The 15,179-nt window shown below is 34.3% G+C and overlaps 1 protein-coding gene across 1 annotated transcript; it reads left to right on the forward strand.

Annotated features, from left to right (window-relative positions):
- The first annotated feature begins 115 nt into the window (after positions 1–115).
- Positions 116–2,456, forward strand: LOC133206341 (protein asteroid homolog 1-like). The gene has a single exon (XM_061342295.1). It carries the CDS (start codon positions 135–137, stop codon positions 2,346–2,348), a length of 2,214 nt encoding a protein of 737 aa, XP_061198279.1. The 5' UTR covers positions 116–134; the 3' UTR covers positions 2,349–2,456.
- The last annotated feature ends 12,723 nt before the right edge of the window (positions 2,457–15,179 follow it).

The following is a 15,179-nucleotide window of genomic DNA, read 5'->3' on the forward strand; positions in this document are numbered from 1 at the left end:
TTTCTCTAAATCATGTGTTAATTTGCTCTGCAATACTAAAACATGTATGTCTCTGTAATATGTTCCTTTTATTATCATTTAAGCATATTACAATATATTTTCTTCCTATTCCAGAAGGCTAACATCAGGCTGAGATGGGGATATCTGGATTAACAACCTTTATGGATGATAATCTTCATCTTCTGAAGGAATGGCGTCTGCATGATACCAAGGTGGTTATTGATGGTAATAATCTGTACCATCTTATCTTCTACAACAATCATGTAGATTTTCTGCATGGAGGAGATTATGATCAGTATGCCAGAAAAATTAAAGAATTTTTCACTCTCCTTCAATCCTGCAACATTCAGCCTTATGTTGTGTTTGATGGTGGATATGAGCAAGATGACAAAAAATTCCACACGATTTTAGGAAGAGTGCAGCAGAGACTTGAAATGGCTATCCGTCTAGCAAAGGGACAGAGGGGCAAAGTAATGCCGATCCTGGCCTATGAAACATTTAAGGAAGTTTTGTTACAAATACACATACCTTTTGCTGTGTGTGATTTTGAAGCTGACAAAGAAATTGGAATCTTAGCTAATGATTTTGACTGCCCTGTTTTGTCATACGACAGTGATTTCTACATTCTGCCACTAAGTGCTGGTTTTATTCCATTTGACAGTGTTAATTTTACATTGCAAGAAAACACCAGAGAGGATGGTACTGCCTATCATTACCTGCCTGCCCGGAGGTACCATGTTGACAATTTTGTGAAATTCTTCCCTTCCTTAGGAAGAGATGTTTTACCGTTGTTGGCTGCCCTCCTTGGAAATGATTATGTGGATATTCGTATTTTCCAGTCATTTTATTCATCAGTCAGATCGTATGAAGGAAGAACACAGTTTAGAATTCCAAAGTCTCATTTGAAAATCCAAAAGGTAATAAGCTGGCTAGAAAGTTTAGAGTCATACAAGGAAGGAATCGAAAAACTTATGGAAAGTGCAGGATCACCAGCACAGAAAGAGACCATTTCAGTAGCCATAAGAAAAACTATTGAAGCATTTACAACCAGTGCAACTGATTCTGGATGCTCTCTTCATAAGTTCTTCAGAGATAATTATAGTACAGAAATGCAAAGTTTAGAGGTAAAAGTACCCTCTAGCTGGAATTTGGTCCAGGGCTATAATGGGTCAGTGATCCCTAGTTGGTTTTTACCCAGTCATCGACAGGGAATCCTTCCTCCCAGCTTCTTGGACGTCATAACATTGCACAGAATATTTCTCTTACTCCAAGTGGAACATCCAAAATCCCAGTCGTCACATCAATGTTCTCTTAAACTAAGGCAGCTAATGTATGGAATTCTTCTTTCAGAGGATATTGCTGGTCTGGAAAAGAATGATGAGGTAGTGGTAAGCAGAAAATGTGGTGTAGAGGAGTATGATAGAGTTGGACTGGATTTAACCAAAAAAATTGTATTACCGGCCCGTGCTTTTGAAGGATATGGTCCGGTGCCAAGGCTTCCTGCAATACCAGACCTTTTATCCTCCTATAAAGAGAACTTCCTCCGTCAGGCACTAAACATACCACTCTTTGACACAGAGCACATGACTAAAGATCTTGAGCTTGTTTTAGGAATCATTCTATACTGGGTCAGGAATGCCAAACCAAAAGTAACAGTTTATCATTTACAGGCTGCTGTGGTCTGTCTGATTATGTTGAAAGTAAAGTGGGTACTTATTCATCGTGGGCCTACAGGGACCAGGGAGAATCTGATAGAGACAGCTGTTCTGGAAACACCTACAGAAACTGTAAAGGAAGTCAGGACCAGGCTTCATCCATACAATGCAAGGCCTGAACACAGCAGCAAACACCCTGTAGACAGCGAACTGATCCATGGATTTGCTCAGTTCCAGTCCTGTATTCTGGTTGCTTTGCAATTTAACTTTCTTCTTCAGTGCCCTTTCCCTAGTCCCTACACTCCTCACATATTCTCTGGAACTTTTCTGTATAATTTTTGTCAAGAGCTTCAGAAGCGAAGAAGTCCAGACCTGTTTATATGTGAAATGCTTGTGAAGGACTCCAAGCTTCCACAGGTTTACCAGTGCCTTTATGATGTATTGATAAATTCTCTTGAACCAGATGGTTTACTCTCTGACTCTAAATATAAGAAGAGAAACAAATCTCACAAAGACAAGGGAAAGAAAAGCAAAAGGAATGCATCTGGTTCTAGCAATTCAAAAAGTCTGGAACTCTCCCCAGAGGTGGAAAAGAAAACTAAATTACAGGTGCGATACGTGGCAAACTGTCAACTGACCAACAGATTTGCGGGTCTGGTCTTAAGTGATGACAGCCAGGGAGAAAGTGACTAGAAGTGCAATTTATTTATTTCAAAGATTAGAGATTGAAATGTTTACATACCTTTTATATTTGTCTGGTTTTAAGCTTGATTATTATAATTTTTTTATCATCTTTGTTTTGCACTTCATATGAATCAGTAATGAATTAGTAAATTTGAACATGCTGAACCTTAAATTAGAAAATACAGGTATTATGCTGGTATGCAATGAGTCATTTATAATTTATATCATACATTACCTGTTTAATGTTCATTAAGGCCCAACAAGAATTTGAAAGTGCCCTATAGTAATCACTGTCTATCTGTCTGTCCTTTCATCTGTCTGTCTGTCAATCTCTCCATCCACATTTTTTCTGGGTTTTTGTAGTAACTTTTTTCAATTATTGTCCTGTTTTGTTCAAATTTGGTATGTTTGTGGAATGAGCAGCAGGTTAAGCTGTTAGGAGCTGAGGTGGTGTGAAAGATTCCTAACTTTAGTTTGAATACGCAAAGAGAGGTAACTGCTGAAAATGTTTCTTCTGTAAACTGTATAAAAGAATGACAGCAGAAGTGAGTCCTATTCCTACAAGTAAGAGCCTCGGTTAACATCCCAATGCTCTTTATATATCTCTTTGCATGTTACTAAGAGTACAGTGAGTCCCCTGGGGGTTCATTATCTTGCTGAAGAAAATCCAGAGCCAAATCTTTATCTGTTACCTTTAATTAAATAACATATAACATTTTCTGTGATTGTAAAAAAAAAAATATATATATATATATATATATATGATTAAGGACATATTTTTTTTCATTACTGCCTTATACAAGGATACTTTTAATTTTATGACGGGTACATATAGTTGGATAATTAAATAAACTCTATTATTGCTGAAAATATTCTTATTGTAAACCTTGTATAAAAGTGCAGTGAGTCCCATGGGCATGATTTTATTGCTTGCTGCAGAAAATCACAGCCCATTATCTATCACATTAAGATTAATTAACACCTCTATCTGCAAATTTAACAAGATGTGTTTGTGAAACACTGATGCCCCTGTACGGCAACGTACTGTGAAGGTTAAACTTTCTCAAATGCAAATCAAATGTATGTTGGTACCCAAAGTAAGGTCTTATCTCGAGGAATATACCTATGAAATATGAAAGCCCTATCAGCAACCATTGAATAGATATGGAAATGGTTCAAGTTTTTTCAAAAGTAAGTCAAACATCAAGTAAAATGGTCAAAATTAATGGTGCCCAAGGAAAGGCCTTCTCATAAGAAATACACATGTGAAATATGAAAGCCCTAGAACCAACTGTTCAAAAGTTATGGCCAAGGTAAAAAATTTTCAAAAGTAGGTCAAACTCCAAGGTCAAGAACAATGGATTACAATTGTTGATATCCAAAGGAAGGTCTTATCACAAGAATTACATGCATGAAGTATGAAAGCCCTAGCACCAACTATTCAAAAGTTATGGCCAAGGTTAAAGTTTTCCAAAAGTAGGTCAAACTCCAGGGTCAAGGTGAATGGGCTATTATTGTTGGTATCCAAAGGAAGGTCTTGTCACAAGAAATACACACGTGAAGTATGAAAGCCCTAGCACCAATTGTTAAACATTATGGGCAAGGTTAAAGTTTTTCAAAAGTAAGTAAATCTCCAAGGTCAAGGAAAAGGGCCAAAGTTGTTGATATCTAAAGGAAGGTCTTGTCACAGGGATTACACATGTAATGTATGAAAGCCCTAGCTCCAATTGTTCAAAAGTTATGGCCAAGGTTAAAGGTGGTTTAAGTTTTGCAAAACTGAGTCAAATTCCAAGGTCAAGGTCAAAAGGCCAAATATGATGGTACCAAAAGAAAGGTCTTGTCACAAGGAATACGCAGGTGAAATATGAAAGTCATGGCTCCTACCAATCAAAAGTTATGGGCAATGTTAAAGTTTTTGCGGACAAACAGATAGACAGACAAACGGACGGACAGGGCAAAAATTATATACCCCCGAATCTCCTTCCACATTTTCAAGTTGAGGTATTCTGATCCTTTAAACTGCATCTTAGATGTATATTCCTCTGCGGGACCCTTGCTGACTGGTCAGTTTTTTAATTTCTTATATAAATAGGAATATATTTTTAACTGATGCTATGTTTTACATGTATAATGTATATCATATATCCATACTAAAGATGAGTTATTAAATATATGCATTTGAATCATGTTAATCAAGTTTATATACACATGTAGTACAACTTTGATATGGATTTTACTTATTGATGGAAATACATGTAATTTTAAAGTGCTGATGCTGAAGTCCGGGATGTAATAGGAACATGTCCACAACATCTGCTTGGTTGGCATGGTATATTACATGAAAGAAGTAAGATTGGTTTTGTTAATTTTGGATGAACAAGGTGTGTGAAATTCCTATTGTTTCGCTATATAAACAAGATGTGTTTGTGAAACACTGATGCCCCCGTATGGCAACTAATAGCAACGGTTAAACTTTCTCAAATGCAAATCAAATACGTTGGTACCAAAAGTAAGGTCTTGTCTTGAAGAATATACCTGTGAAATATGAAAGCCCTAGCAGCAACCGTTGAATAATTATAGAAAAGGTTAAAGTTTTTTTTTTCAAAAGTATGTCAAACATCAAGGTCAAATGGTCAAAATTAATGGTGCTTAAGGAAAGGCCTTCTCCCAAGAAATACACATGTGAAATATGACAAATGAAGCACCAATCGTTCAATGACCAAGGTTAATGTTTTTCAAAAGTTGGTCAAACTCCAAAGTCAAGGTCAATGGATTACAATTGTTGGTATCCAAAGAAAGGTCTCGTCACAAGGAATAGACATTTTAAATATGAAAGCCCTAGCAACAACTGTTTAAAAGTTCTGTCCAAGGTGAAAGTTTTCAAAAAGTAGGTCAAGCTCTAAGGTCAAGATCAATGGATTATAACTGTTGGTATCCAAAGGAAGGTCTTGTCACATGGATTACATATGTGAAGTATGAAAGCCCTAGCACCAACCGTTTAAAAGTTAAGGCCAATGTTAAAGTTTTCCAAAAGTAGGTCAAACTCCAAAGTCAAGGTCAAAGAGTCAAAGGTGTTGGTATTCAAAGAAAGGTCTTGTCACAAGGATTACATATGTGAAGTATGAAAGCCCTAACACCAACCGATCAAAAGTTATGACCAAGGTTCAAGTATTCCAAAAGTAGGTCAAACTCCAAGGTCTAGGTCAAAGGGTCAAATTTGTTGGTATTCAAAGGAAGGTCTTGTTACAGTGATTACACGTGTGAAGTATGAAAGCTCTATCACCAATTGTTCAAAAGTTATGATCAAGGTTAAAGTTGGGTAAGACTCTGGTAAGTTATACGCTATCTATATGTGATCACTATAAATGTTTTCACATAGGTTGAAGTGATAAATTCTTATTTACTGATTAAACTGAGATTTCGACAAAGTGGAAGTCCGCGTCGAAGCACATTTTATGTTAAGACCGCGGAATATTAACTGGCAAGATTGGAAATATACAGTCAAAACATTTAATGATAGACAATGAAATGAGCGCGGGCGTCTGAGAAAACTTTGGATTGAATTTCTAGTTCGAAATTCATTTTCAATCCACCTCAGCTACTCTCATACACACAGTGTTACTGATTGATCCAGAAGACACATAATATCTATTTTGGAATAGTTTGAAATTATATGAATCAAAACTTTTATGACCAATGTTAATTTTTAAAGAAATGAATAGTTGACGACCTTTTGATTCGTGTGTGGGAGAGGGGACTGGCAGGTCTTGTAAATAAACAAGAAAGGTTAGGTTTTGAGTTTTGACATCCTCGCTCCCCATCCTCTCAGCCCTGATGGTTTTGTTTGTTATACATTTTTGTCAGTGTAGATCAAAATAAATAATATCTCTTTATCCTAGAAATAAATATACAATGTACTCTATTTTGTGAAGACGTGAACAGAAATAAATTTACCCCCCCCCCCCCTTTAGAACTCCTTGGCCGTGTCCTGAAACTTGTATATCTGTAACTTGCGTGTCTTTAAAAAATATTGGATAGAGATTCGGATCTAAATTAGTTTTAAAATAATTAGGAATTGAACTTTTTGTCTTTCGGATAAAAAAAATTAACACAGCATATGAAAATAGCAAAGGTTGATTGAAAATCAACGTCTATAAACTAGAATTTCAATCCAGTGTTTTTTCTGACGTTCGTGACGAATTGTATCCGTTCATTTCATTGTATATCATCAAATATTTTACTGCAACAAATGGAAATGACTAAGCTGCATATTACCCATCAAGCCATGCGCGGATCTGGGGATGTGTGTGTAAATCTACCTGTAACTAAAAAGGTTTCTCAGTATATAGAAAAAAGATCCAGATTGTCAACATGATAATAAGAATCGTCAGATAGAATAGACAAACATGGTCCTAATCATATTTCATTATCCTTGTGCTGTTATAAAATTTTATCGTCAATGAAACAAAATTAATTACTCATTGAAATGAAGTTCATTATTATCAACAGAACATCCTTCTCCGTCATGTCCAAATAAAAACCTCCGAGGATTTTTCTCGACTTGACGGAAAAGCTTTTGCATCTTTATACATTCAGTGCCTACGTCACAAACAATTATCATTACAATGACCTCTATGACGTCATATACAAAGATCTTAAACGTCACAATACGCCGTAGCAACTTTGTTTAGGAAAGTTTGTAAGAACATTGGCAAAATGCTGGAAAGCATTAGAAAAGCGCTGGTAAGTTACACGCTTTCTTAATGCATGTATACTTTGTAGCTGTATGTAACCCTTCTGATCTCAATATTTTTCACAAAGTTCTTGTTAGATATTTATCGTTAATTAGACTGTTTTCAACATGAGCCTGCCTAAGCACATTTAGACATTAGATCGAACTTTTTTTTCTATTTCCTTAATTAATCTACTCTCCTACAGAGAGTCGAAAGTTTTCCCAACAATTTTCGGAAAAAAATTTAAAAAAAAAACATTGTGAAGGGAAATATTTATCGGGGAATTTCTTTACCACACTTTGTAATCAAGATACACTAAGATGTAATTCATTAATGACGATAGTACCAGTAAATTCTTACTAGCTCTGTACGTATGTTACATAATCCATGCAGTTTATCTAAGTTTTAAAAAATATCGTATTTCTATCTTTTGAAGTTTACAAAGAAATATGATATTTCAAAAACTGCTGATATTAGCTGCATTATGTTTGAATTTCAAATCATATTAAGACTGGTTTAAAAAGAACACACAATACACCAAAGGCGTCATCTTGAAACTGTCTTTTGGTTTGACAAAAACGCCCGCTTTAGCAGGGTTGGGGGGGGGGGGGCTTGAGTGATTCCTGGAAGTCTCTGATCTGGGTACCTGTAGTTTCGGCATTTTTGTTGGCATTATTATAATCATCTAACAATTCACTAGCTGCACCATGTAAATCAAACCAGAAAACTATCAACAGTGTTCACATGTGAGACTCGGTTCATCTCTCCCCTCTCTTTAGAGCTCACTTGAGATGAAAGCTCACATAAGCTTATTCTGATCATACTCTGTCCGCCGTGTGTCTAATAGATATAGCTGTCCGTCCGTCTGTAACCTTTTTTGTCCCCCACTTTAGCGAAAGCGAGGGGACATTAAATCTCATTCGTCTGCCAGTCTGTCCGTTTGTCAGTCTGTATGTCATAAACACTTTAACCTTGGCCAAAACTTTTGAATGATAAGAGATAGAGCTTTCATATTTCACATGGATATTACCTGTGATAAGACCTTTCTAAAAATACAATGAGTTTTGACCCAGTGACCTAGACCTTGAAGTTCGACCTACTTTTCAACAATTCTAACATTACTTAAAATTGGACATAACTTCTGAATGAGAAAAGATAGGGCTTTCTTATTACACATGTATATTACCAGTGACAAGACCCTTTCCAAATGTACTACGATTTTTGACCCCGTGACCTTGAAGTTTGACCTACTTTTCAAAAAAATATATTTGCTCATAACTTTTGACTGAGAAGAGATAAGGCTTTCATATTTGACACGTACATTACCTGTGATATGGTGTTTCCGAGCATGCTTTGATTTTTACCCCATCGACCTTCATGTTTGACCTAATTTTCAAAAAATTTTATTTTGGTGATTACTTTTGAATGACATCTGATATGGTGTTTATATTTGACAAGACTTAGTGCATTACCTGTGTCAAAATGTTTCTGAATGTGCTATGATATTTGACCCCGTGACCTTGACCTTCAAGTTTGGCATTATTTTCAAACATTTCATCAGTCTTGCTAACTTCTGAAGGAGCGAAGAAAGGGCATTCATATTTTCATATTTGACATGTATATTACATGTACCTGTGAGCATTTCCAATTGTACAATGATTTTTAATCCCATGACCTTGACCTAATTTTGAAAAATTTTAACATTGTTAATTTTTGATATGAAGGTATGACATTTACATTGGACTTGTGCATTACCTGTTTCAAGACCTTTCCGATTGTATACTGTGGTTTTTGAATTTTTTTTCACATGTGCATAACTTGTGACAAGACTTTTTGGATTTTATTTTGATATTTGATGTAGATCTGAGAAACTATAATCTTTGCCATAACTGTTATTAATTCAGTAATTTATGTCTCTTTTGTATAATGCACATAATGAATAATGGCATCCCACCCACTAAGACACCCAAAGCGGGGGGCCACAATTCTTGGAAGAACTACGCACGCTTACATTTTACACCCATTTAATTCATTACTATAGACAATTTTGCCATTAAAACTACTTTGCATGAAAAGAAGAGTTCAATTGTCATTGATTAATAATTTTAAAATGTGTCAATAATTAATTACTCTTAATTACAACACTTTTTATAATGGGGGGGGGGGGGTTAGATGATGTTTTCCATTGAAATCAGTGTTTTAAAAAAACATCCCCAGGTTTTAAAATATTCTTGGATATTGATAAATGTCCCTTAAATCTGTTTGTTCGAATAACTCCTGTAAAATTAAACATATATGATTGATTAAGTACAATTTCTTAGTTGTAAACCCCTTTGAAATTTTTGATAAAATGATCACTTTTGCTGTTTTTGTCTGTAAACATATGTTTCCCCCCATGAAACAACAAAAGCTTTGGTATAAATTTGCTAAATAACAATTCTCAATACATGTAAAAAGGAATTTTTGTTTCGGGGGGGGGGGGGGGTTAAAAACATTTTCCGTTTTCAAAATTTATATAGTTATCTCTCTTTGTTTTCCCAAATAAGTAATGTTTTGTGTAAATCCATATAAATATCTATATAAATATGAAAAATCAATCAAGTATGTTAACTTTTGAAAATTGACTTGGAGGTAGGCGGGAGAACAATACTATTGTTCGCAGTTTGCTTGTTTACTTTTTCAACTTCTCTAGAAGAAATAAACTAATGCATAGTGTAGACATATGTCTTTAAATAACATTTGAAGACCCCCCCCCCCCAAAAAAAAAAAAAAAAAATTAAACATGTGAAAGCTCAAAAATATTTTTTTTAAGAACAACAACTTCAGAACAGCGGGACCAAAAACTAGTTACATTTTCTGAGTATATGCAAGCATCTACGGGTAGTGTAGATTCAAGTTTAACTCAGTCTCTACTGGGTTTCACAATAGAAGATCAAGATTCTACATGGAACACAATTTTTAAAATCTTCTCAAGAACAACAGGACTAGGATATGTCTTATCATTTAAAATTCTAAGTTTAATTTATTAATATTTTCAACATGTAGATTGTGAAAAATGTTGCGATTCTATATAGAATAAAAGTCATTGTTGTAATCATTTTTGTATGGCTGCATGATGACTTTTTTGCTGGTCAACTGCATTAAATATAGAATTAATTTATTTATTTTCAAGATTTCACCAGGATCACAGCACTTTTCAAAAAGCTTACTATTTCTAGAATTGATGTGTGAATGTTTACACGTACTTTGATCCAATGAGTGTTTGCCCTTGCACTAGAACGATTTATTAAGATCCTTACATTATGACAGTATACTAGAAAATGTACGGAAAATATATCAATAAAATCATAAAATAGACAATTGCATCCAAGCTAACGGCCTCTTAGATATCTGCGAATAATATTTTATTTGATTATAAAAAAAATTTCGTTGTGAAAATATTACTTGATCGGCCTCTCACTGCATATAAACTCCGGCAAGTTCTACGAAATGACGCCATATCGACAAGTGCAGCGATCATATACCTTGATATGTGGGGTTTAACTCCCGATAAAATACCATATTATAGTAAGTTTTAATGTAGTTTAATTTTCTTTTACAGTTTAAAATCGCAAATCATTTCATTTTGTGGTATTTTAAAGAAATTTAGATTCCTGTGATGTTATAGTTAATTTCCCGTATAAATTAGGCCCTACCTCCTTTTTGTGGCCTTAACTGTGCTACGATGTGTAAAGAGGGAAAAGCTGTTTAAAAGTTTCTTTTAAGAAACAGCAAGATGACTCAGGTGAGCGATATGGCCCATAAATAGGCATCGTCATTATCGGCCGCAGCAGCGGCCGGTCTATTTGTGGTTGTGTTAGAATGTGCACATGGGGAAATGAGACTTTATTTTTTCATTGCTTTAATGGAATAATTCCTTACTGATAACATACATAAAAGTTATAAATAAAGATTTTAAAAATTTGCTTAATATGGTTGTTATAATGTTTCAATTTGTTTTTCATTCCCCATCAGATATCAATTAATTTATGATGTTATAAAAAGTTGTTACATGATCTGCTCCCCAACATGGGCGAGGGTAAGATATAAAAGCAAAAATTATAAAGTTTCCGGATATGAATTGCAGTGCCTAAACTAATTAATAATTGTAAGAAGTTTAAGAATCGCATTTTGTTTTGAATACACTACAACTGCAAATGACACAATGATTTGTTTTCCTGCACTTTATATTTATTGTGATTCATATCATCGGCATTACCACGTGACAAAGATCCAGGGTATCAGCACGTGAAGTTTCTACATCCTTTTTTTGTCAGCATCCAAGCATTCATAATAAATATTTTTTTTATATTTGTCTTCTTATGCCTCCTATCTTCATATCTATGACTTTTCATACCAACTTAACACGAATCCGCGTTTTCTAGGGGGTCCAAGGTCACTTCTAGTTGGTTTAGTACATATATTAAATAACTCTACAAATTCCAGAGGGGGGGGGGGTCCGGACCCCACCAACCCCCAACCCCCCTCTAGACCCATGCTTGTAAAACATAACTTATTTTGGAAAACAAAGAGATATACGTCTTTAATTTGAGAAAATTTTTCACCATAGAAATTGTCGGAAAATGGAAATTGATTTTCAAAACATCCTCCCCCGCGAAACAACAAACAACAAATCCTTTTTTCAGTTTTTCTGAATTGAAAACGTTATTTCACAGATTCATTCCAAAGGTTTTGTTGTCTCACGGGGGGGGGGGGGGGGGGGGGCACGTGTCTAAAGATTAAAAACAGGAAAATAGTCATATTTACTTTATCACTTTATCAATCTCATATGTTGAATTTTACATAAGTTAAACATACGGTGAGATTTAATTAAGAGCCATTTATCCATCTCCATGAGTATTTGAAAATCTGGTGATGTTTACGTTTTCAGCCTGATTTCAATTGAAAAAATTTTCTACCCCCTTATGAAAGGAGTTGTAAATAAGAGCAATTTACATTTTGTCACTGGTTTTTAAATTTTAATTAATTAGTAGGGTTTTGAGATTAAATACAAAATCAACACTAATATATCCATTTCTCGCATCAATTTTCTTTTACATCTTCTGAAGAAATGTCATTTATAAATTCATAGAAGTCCCCCTCTGCGTCCATGTTTTTTATCTGTCAGTCAAGATCACAGGTTCCTGAGTAACATGACTATATATGTATAATTTTGCGTTATAACGCGAAAGTTTTGCGTTTATTCACGAAAATTTCGCGTTATAACGCGAAAGTTACGCGTTATAACGCGAAAGTTACGCGTTATAACGCGAAAGTTACGCGTTTATTCGCGAAAACATATAGCTAATTTTAATGTTAAGCATGTGTGTCTGTTCTAATAACACTCAAGCGTGCCCTAAATTCTTACGTAGGCAAAAAAGGTCTTTTTAGCTCACCAGAGGCACTTTCGGTCAACTTTGGCCTGAGATTGTTAAGAAATCAGTAGTGAATGTTGGATTGTAGAACCTCTGAACCGTTCAAGACAAACGTAAAAGCTTTGTAATGAGTGAACTTTCAAGTTTCTAGTGTTGATTATATCAATATACCAAATTACCCACGATTTCTTGTCATGTCCCCAGACCTAAAGAGGATCTATAAAAGTGGGCCAAGCTTTGACATAGGAATATATAGGAAAACTCCTTAAAACACACTTTTCAAGGACAGAAATGTTAAAGTAAGTCTTTTAAAATTATTTGTTCACACCATGGCCCTAGCAGCTAGGGCAGGCGCGGATCCAGAATTTTTTTTCCAGGAGGGTCCACCCCAGTCACAAAATAAATTTCTAACTAGAAATTTCTTGACAAGCATTAAAAAAAAACTAATTTCCCTTCCCAAACGTATTAAACGCAGAAAAAAAAAAACCAAACAAGAAAACAAAAAACAAAAACAAAAAACAAAAAAACCTCGTAAAATCCATAACCCAGAGGTGAAAAAAACATTTCGTGGTGGCGATGGTGGGGTCCACTTTTTCGGGGGGGGGGGGGTTGTTCCAAAGTCATTTTTTATTTGCTTCAGTATCTTTTTTATAATAAATCTGCAAATTCCAGGGGGAGGGGGTCCGACCCCCCTCCCCGACCCCCATCTAGATCCACATGTAGGGTAGGTCAAATTGAAAGGGGATCAAAGGTTTACATTATCAAAGGCGGTCATACCGATATATGTTTAAGTTTGTTCAAAACATGGACCCTGGATGAGGTTTGGCTATTTTGGGGGGAGGGGGTTAAGTTGATCTGATCAAGAAAAGGGGGGATCACAGTTACATGTATAGTTGCTATACTCGAATAACAATTTAATGACGATTCAAGTTTTTTTTTTTCAAATCTTGCCCTTTCAAATTTGGAGGTAAAATATGGGATCAAAGAGTCACAATATGGGGTCAATTTTACCAAGGGATATATTTGGAAAATGCTTTATAAACTTTTTCAAGAAGTTTATCGTATAGATTAACAACCATTCACACGAAGTGTTACACTGAGTGTATATTCAAGTTTGATAAAGTATTTGCGTCCGGGGCAAGAGAGAGGCAACAATTTAAACCAATACTGGTGACCAAAGCACTATATGGGAATAAACAGGAAAAATTAATAGAATCTTCTAAATACAGAAGTGCCGAGGTAACTTGAGAAATTGCTGTGGCGGTAATGTGCCCCTTATTAATTGTACATATAAATACATACTTCATTGTAAATACCCTCTTCAGTTACACTTTGTAAAAAAATATTTTTTAAAATTTTTTAATATCTTTTTTCAGTTGGTGGAAGAGAAATACATTAAAATATTTGATAGTGTGTTGGCTGAGTTGATGAAAGTTGTAGATATGGTAATATTTAATACTGTTCATCATAATATGTAAAATGTACATAATCACAAGTAACAATTGAGTCTTAGAAATCGAATAATTGCAAGAAATTCAAAACAGAATACATGTATCTATCATATTAAAGCGTACATAATTATATGTACGTAATATTATCATATAACTGGTATTAAACATTGGGGTTTAATTAAAAGCATATGGTTTTAATATTGATATTTTATTTCCTAATTTAGCTGAAACAAGAAGCCTTTATGAATGACGAGAGCCAAGTACTTTCTTTAACAAAGGTTTGTAATTTATCATTGAATATATCCGTACTTTAAAAATTGATCTCATCACTCCAAACTATATTTATTTATTATTTATTGTAAACAGCTACTTTTTTCCTTCATTTATTGTTCTAATTTTCTAGTCAATTTTTGGGCGAGTGGTTTGGGAGGAAGAGAAGAAACTTGAAAGTGATATTAGAAAACAAGTTTGTCAAAAAGCAGTTCACATATTATCAGTAAGTATAAACAACAGAAGGGAAAAGTGTATCTAGATATTGTGTAAATTATTGTAAGTAACATTTATGTTTATTATTAAAACCTAATACTGTTCTTATCTTGTATTTAGCATGGTATAGAGGAGTGGGTGTGTGATCCCAGGCAGGTGCAGGTCAAAGCAGTGGTAAGTCAAAATTATATATTGAAAAATTGAAATTACTCGTTACTATTTTACATAAATCTTAATCTTTTTTAAATATAAATGATACATAAAATATTTTTTATCCTCTAAACAATGTGTTCTTTGTAATTTGTGTGTGTGTGATACAAAGTGATTTAAGTTACTGTTAATAAAATATAAACAAATAACAATTACACTTGTACTTTAACATTTAGTAATAAAATAACACCTTTCATTCACATTTTTGGAAAAGAATTATGATAAACAAAGAAAAAATACGAAGACAAATTAAAAACTTTGTTTTGACTATTTCTGTCTGACTGCGGTAAAGTCATGTTGTATTATAGGCGCTTTTTTCATCAGAAAATTCTTCGAAACTAGGGGGTGAACACATTACATGGGAACTATATCCAACCCTCTTTTTTTCTGGACATTTTTCTTAGCACTGGAGTCTAATTTCACCGATATCAAATTGTTAGTTTATATATGATTATCACATATGACATAGATAACAACTGTAAATTTAACGTTAAGAAAGTCAACAAGAAATACGATAAATCCATTTACATGTAGTTGATTCTTATT

Source organism: Saccostrea echinata, unplaced genomic scaffold, assembly GCF_033153115.1.
Source record: "Saccostrea echinata isolate AGI-Se365-2 ecotype Australia unplaced genomic scaffold, CSIRO_AGI_Sech_v1 ptg000054l, whole genome shotgun sequence".
Lineage (NCBI taxonomy): Eukaryota > Metazoa > Mollusca > Bivalvia > Ostreida > Ostreidae > Saccostrea > Saccostrea echinata.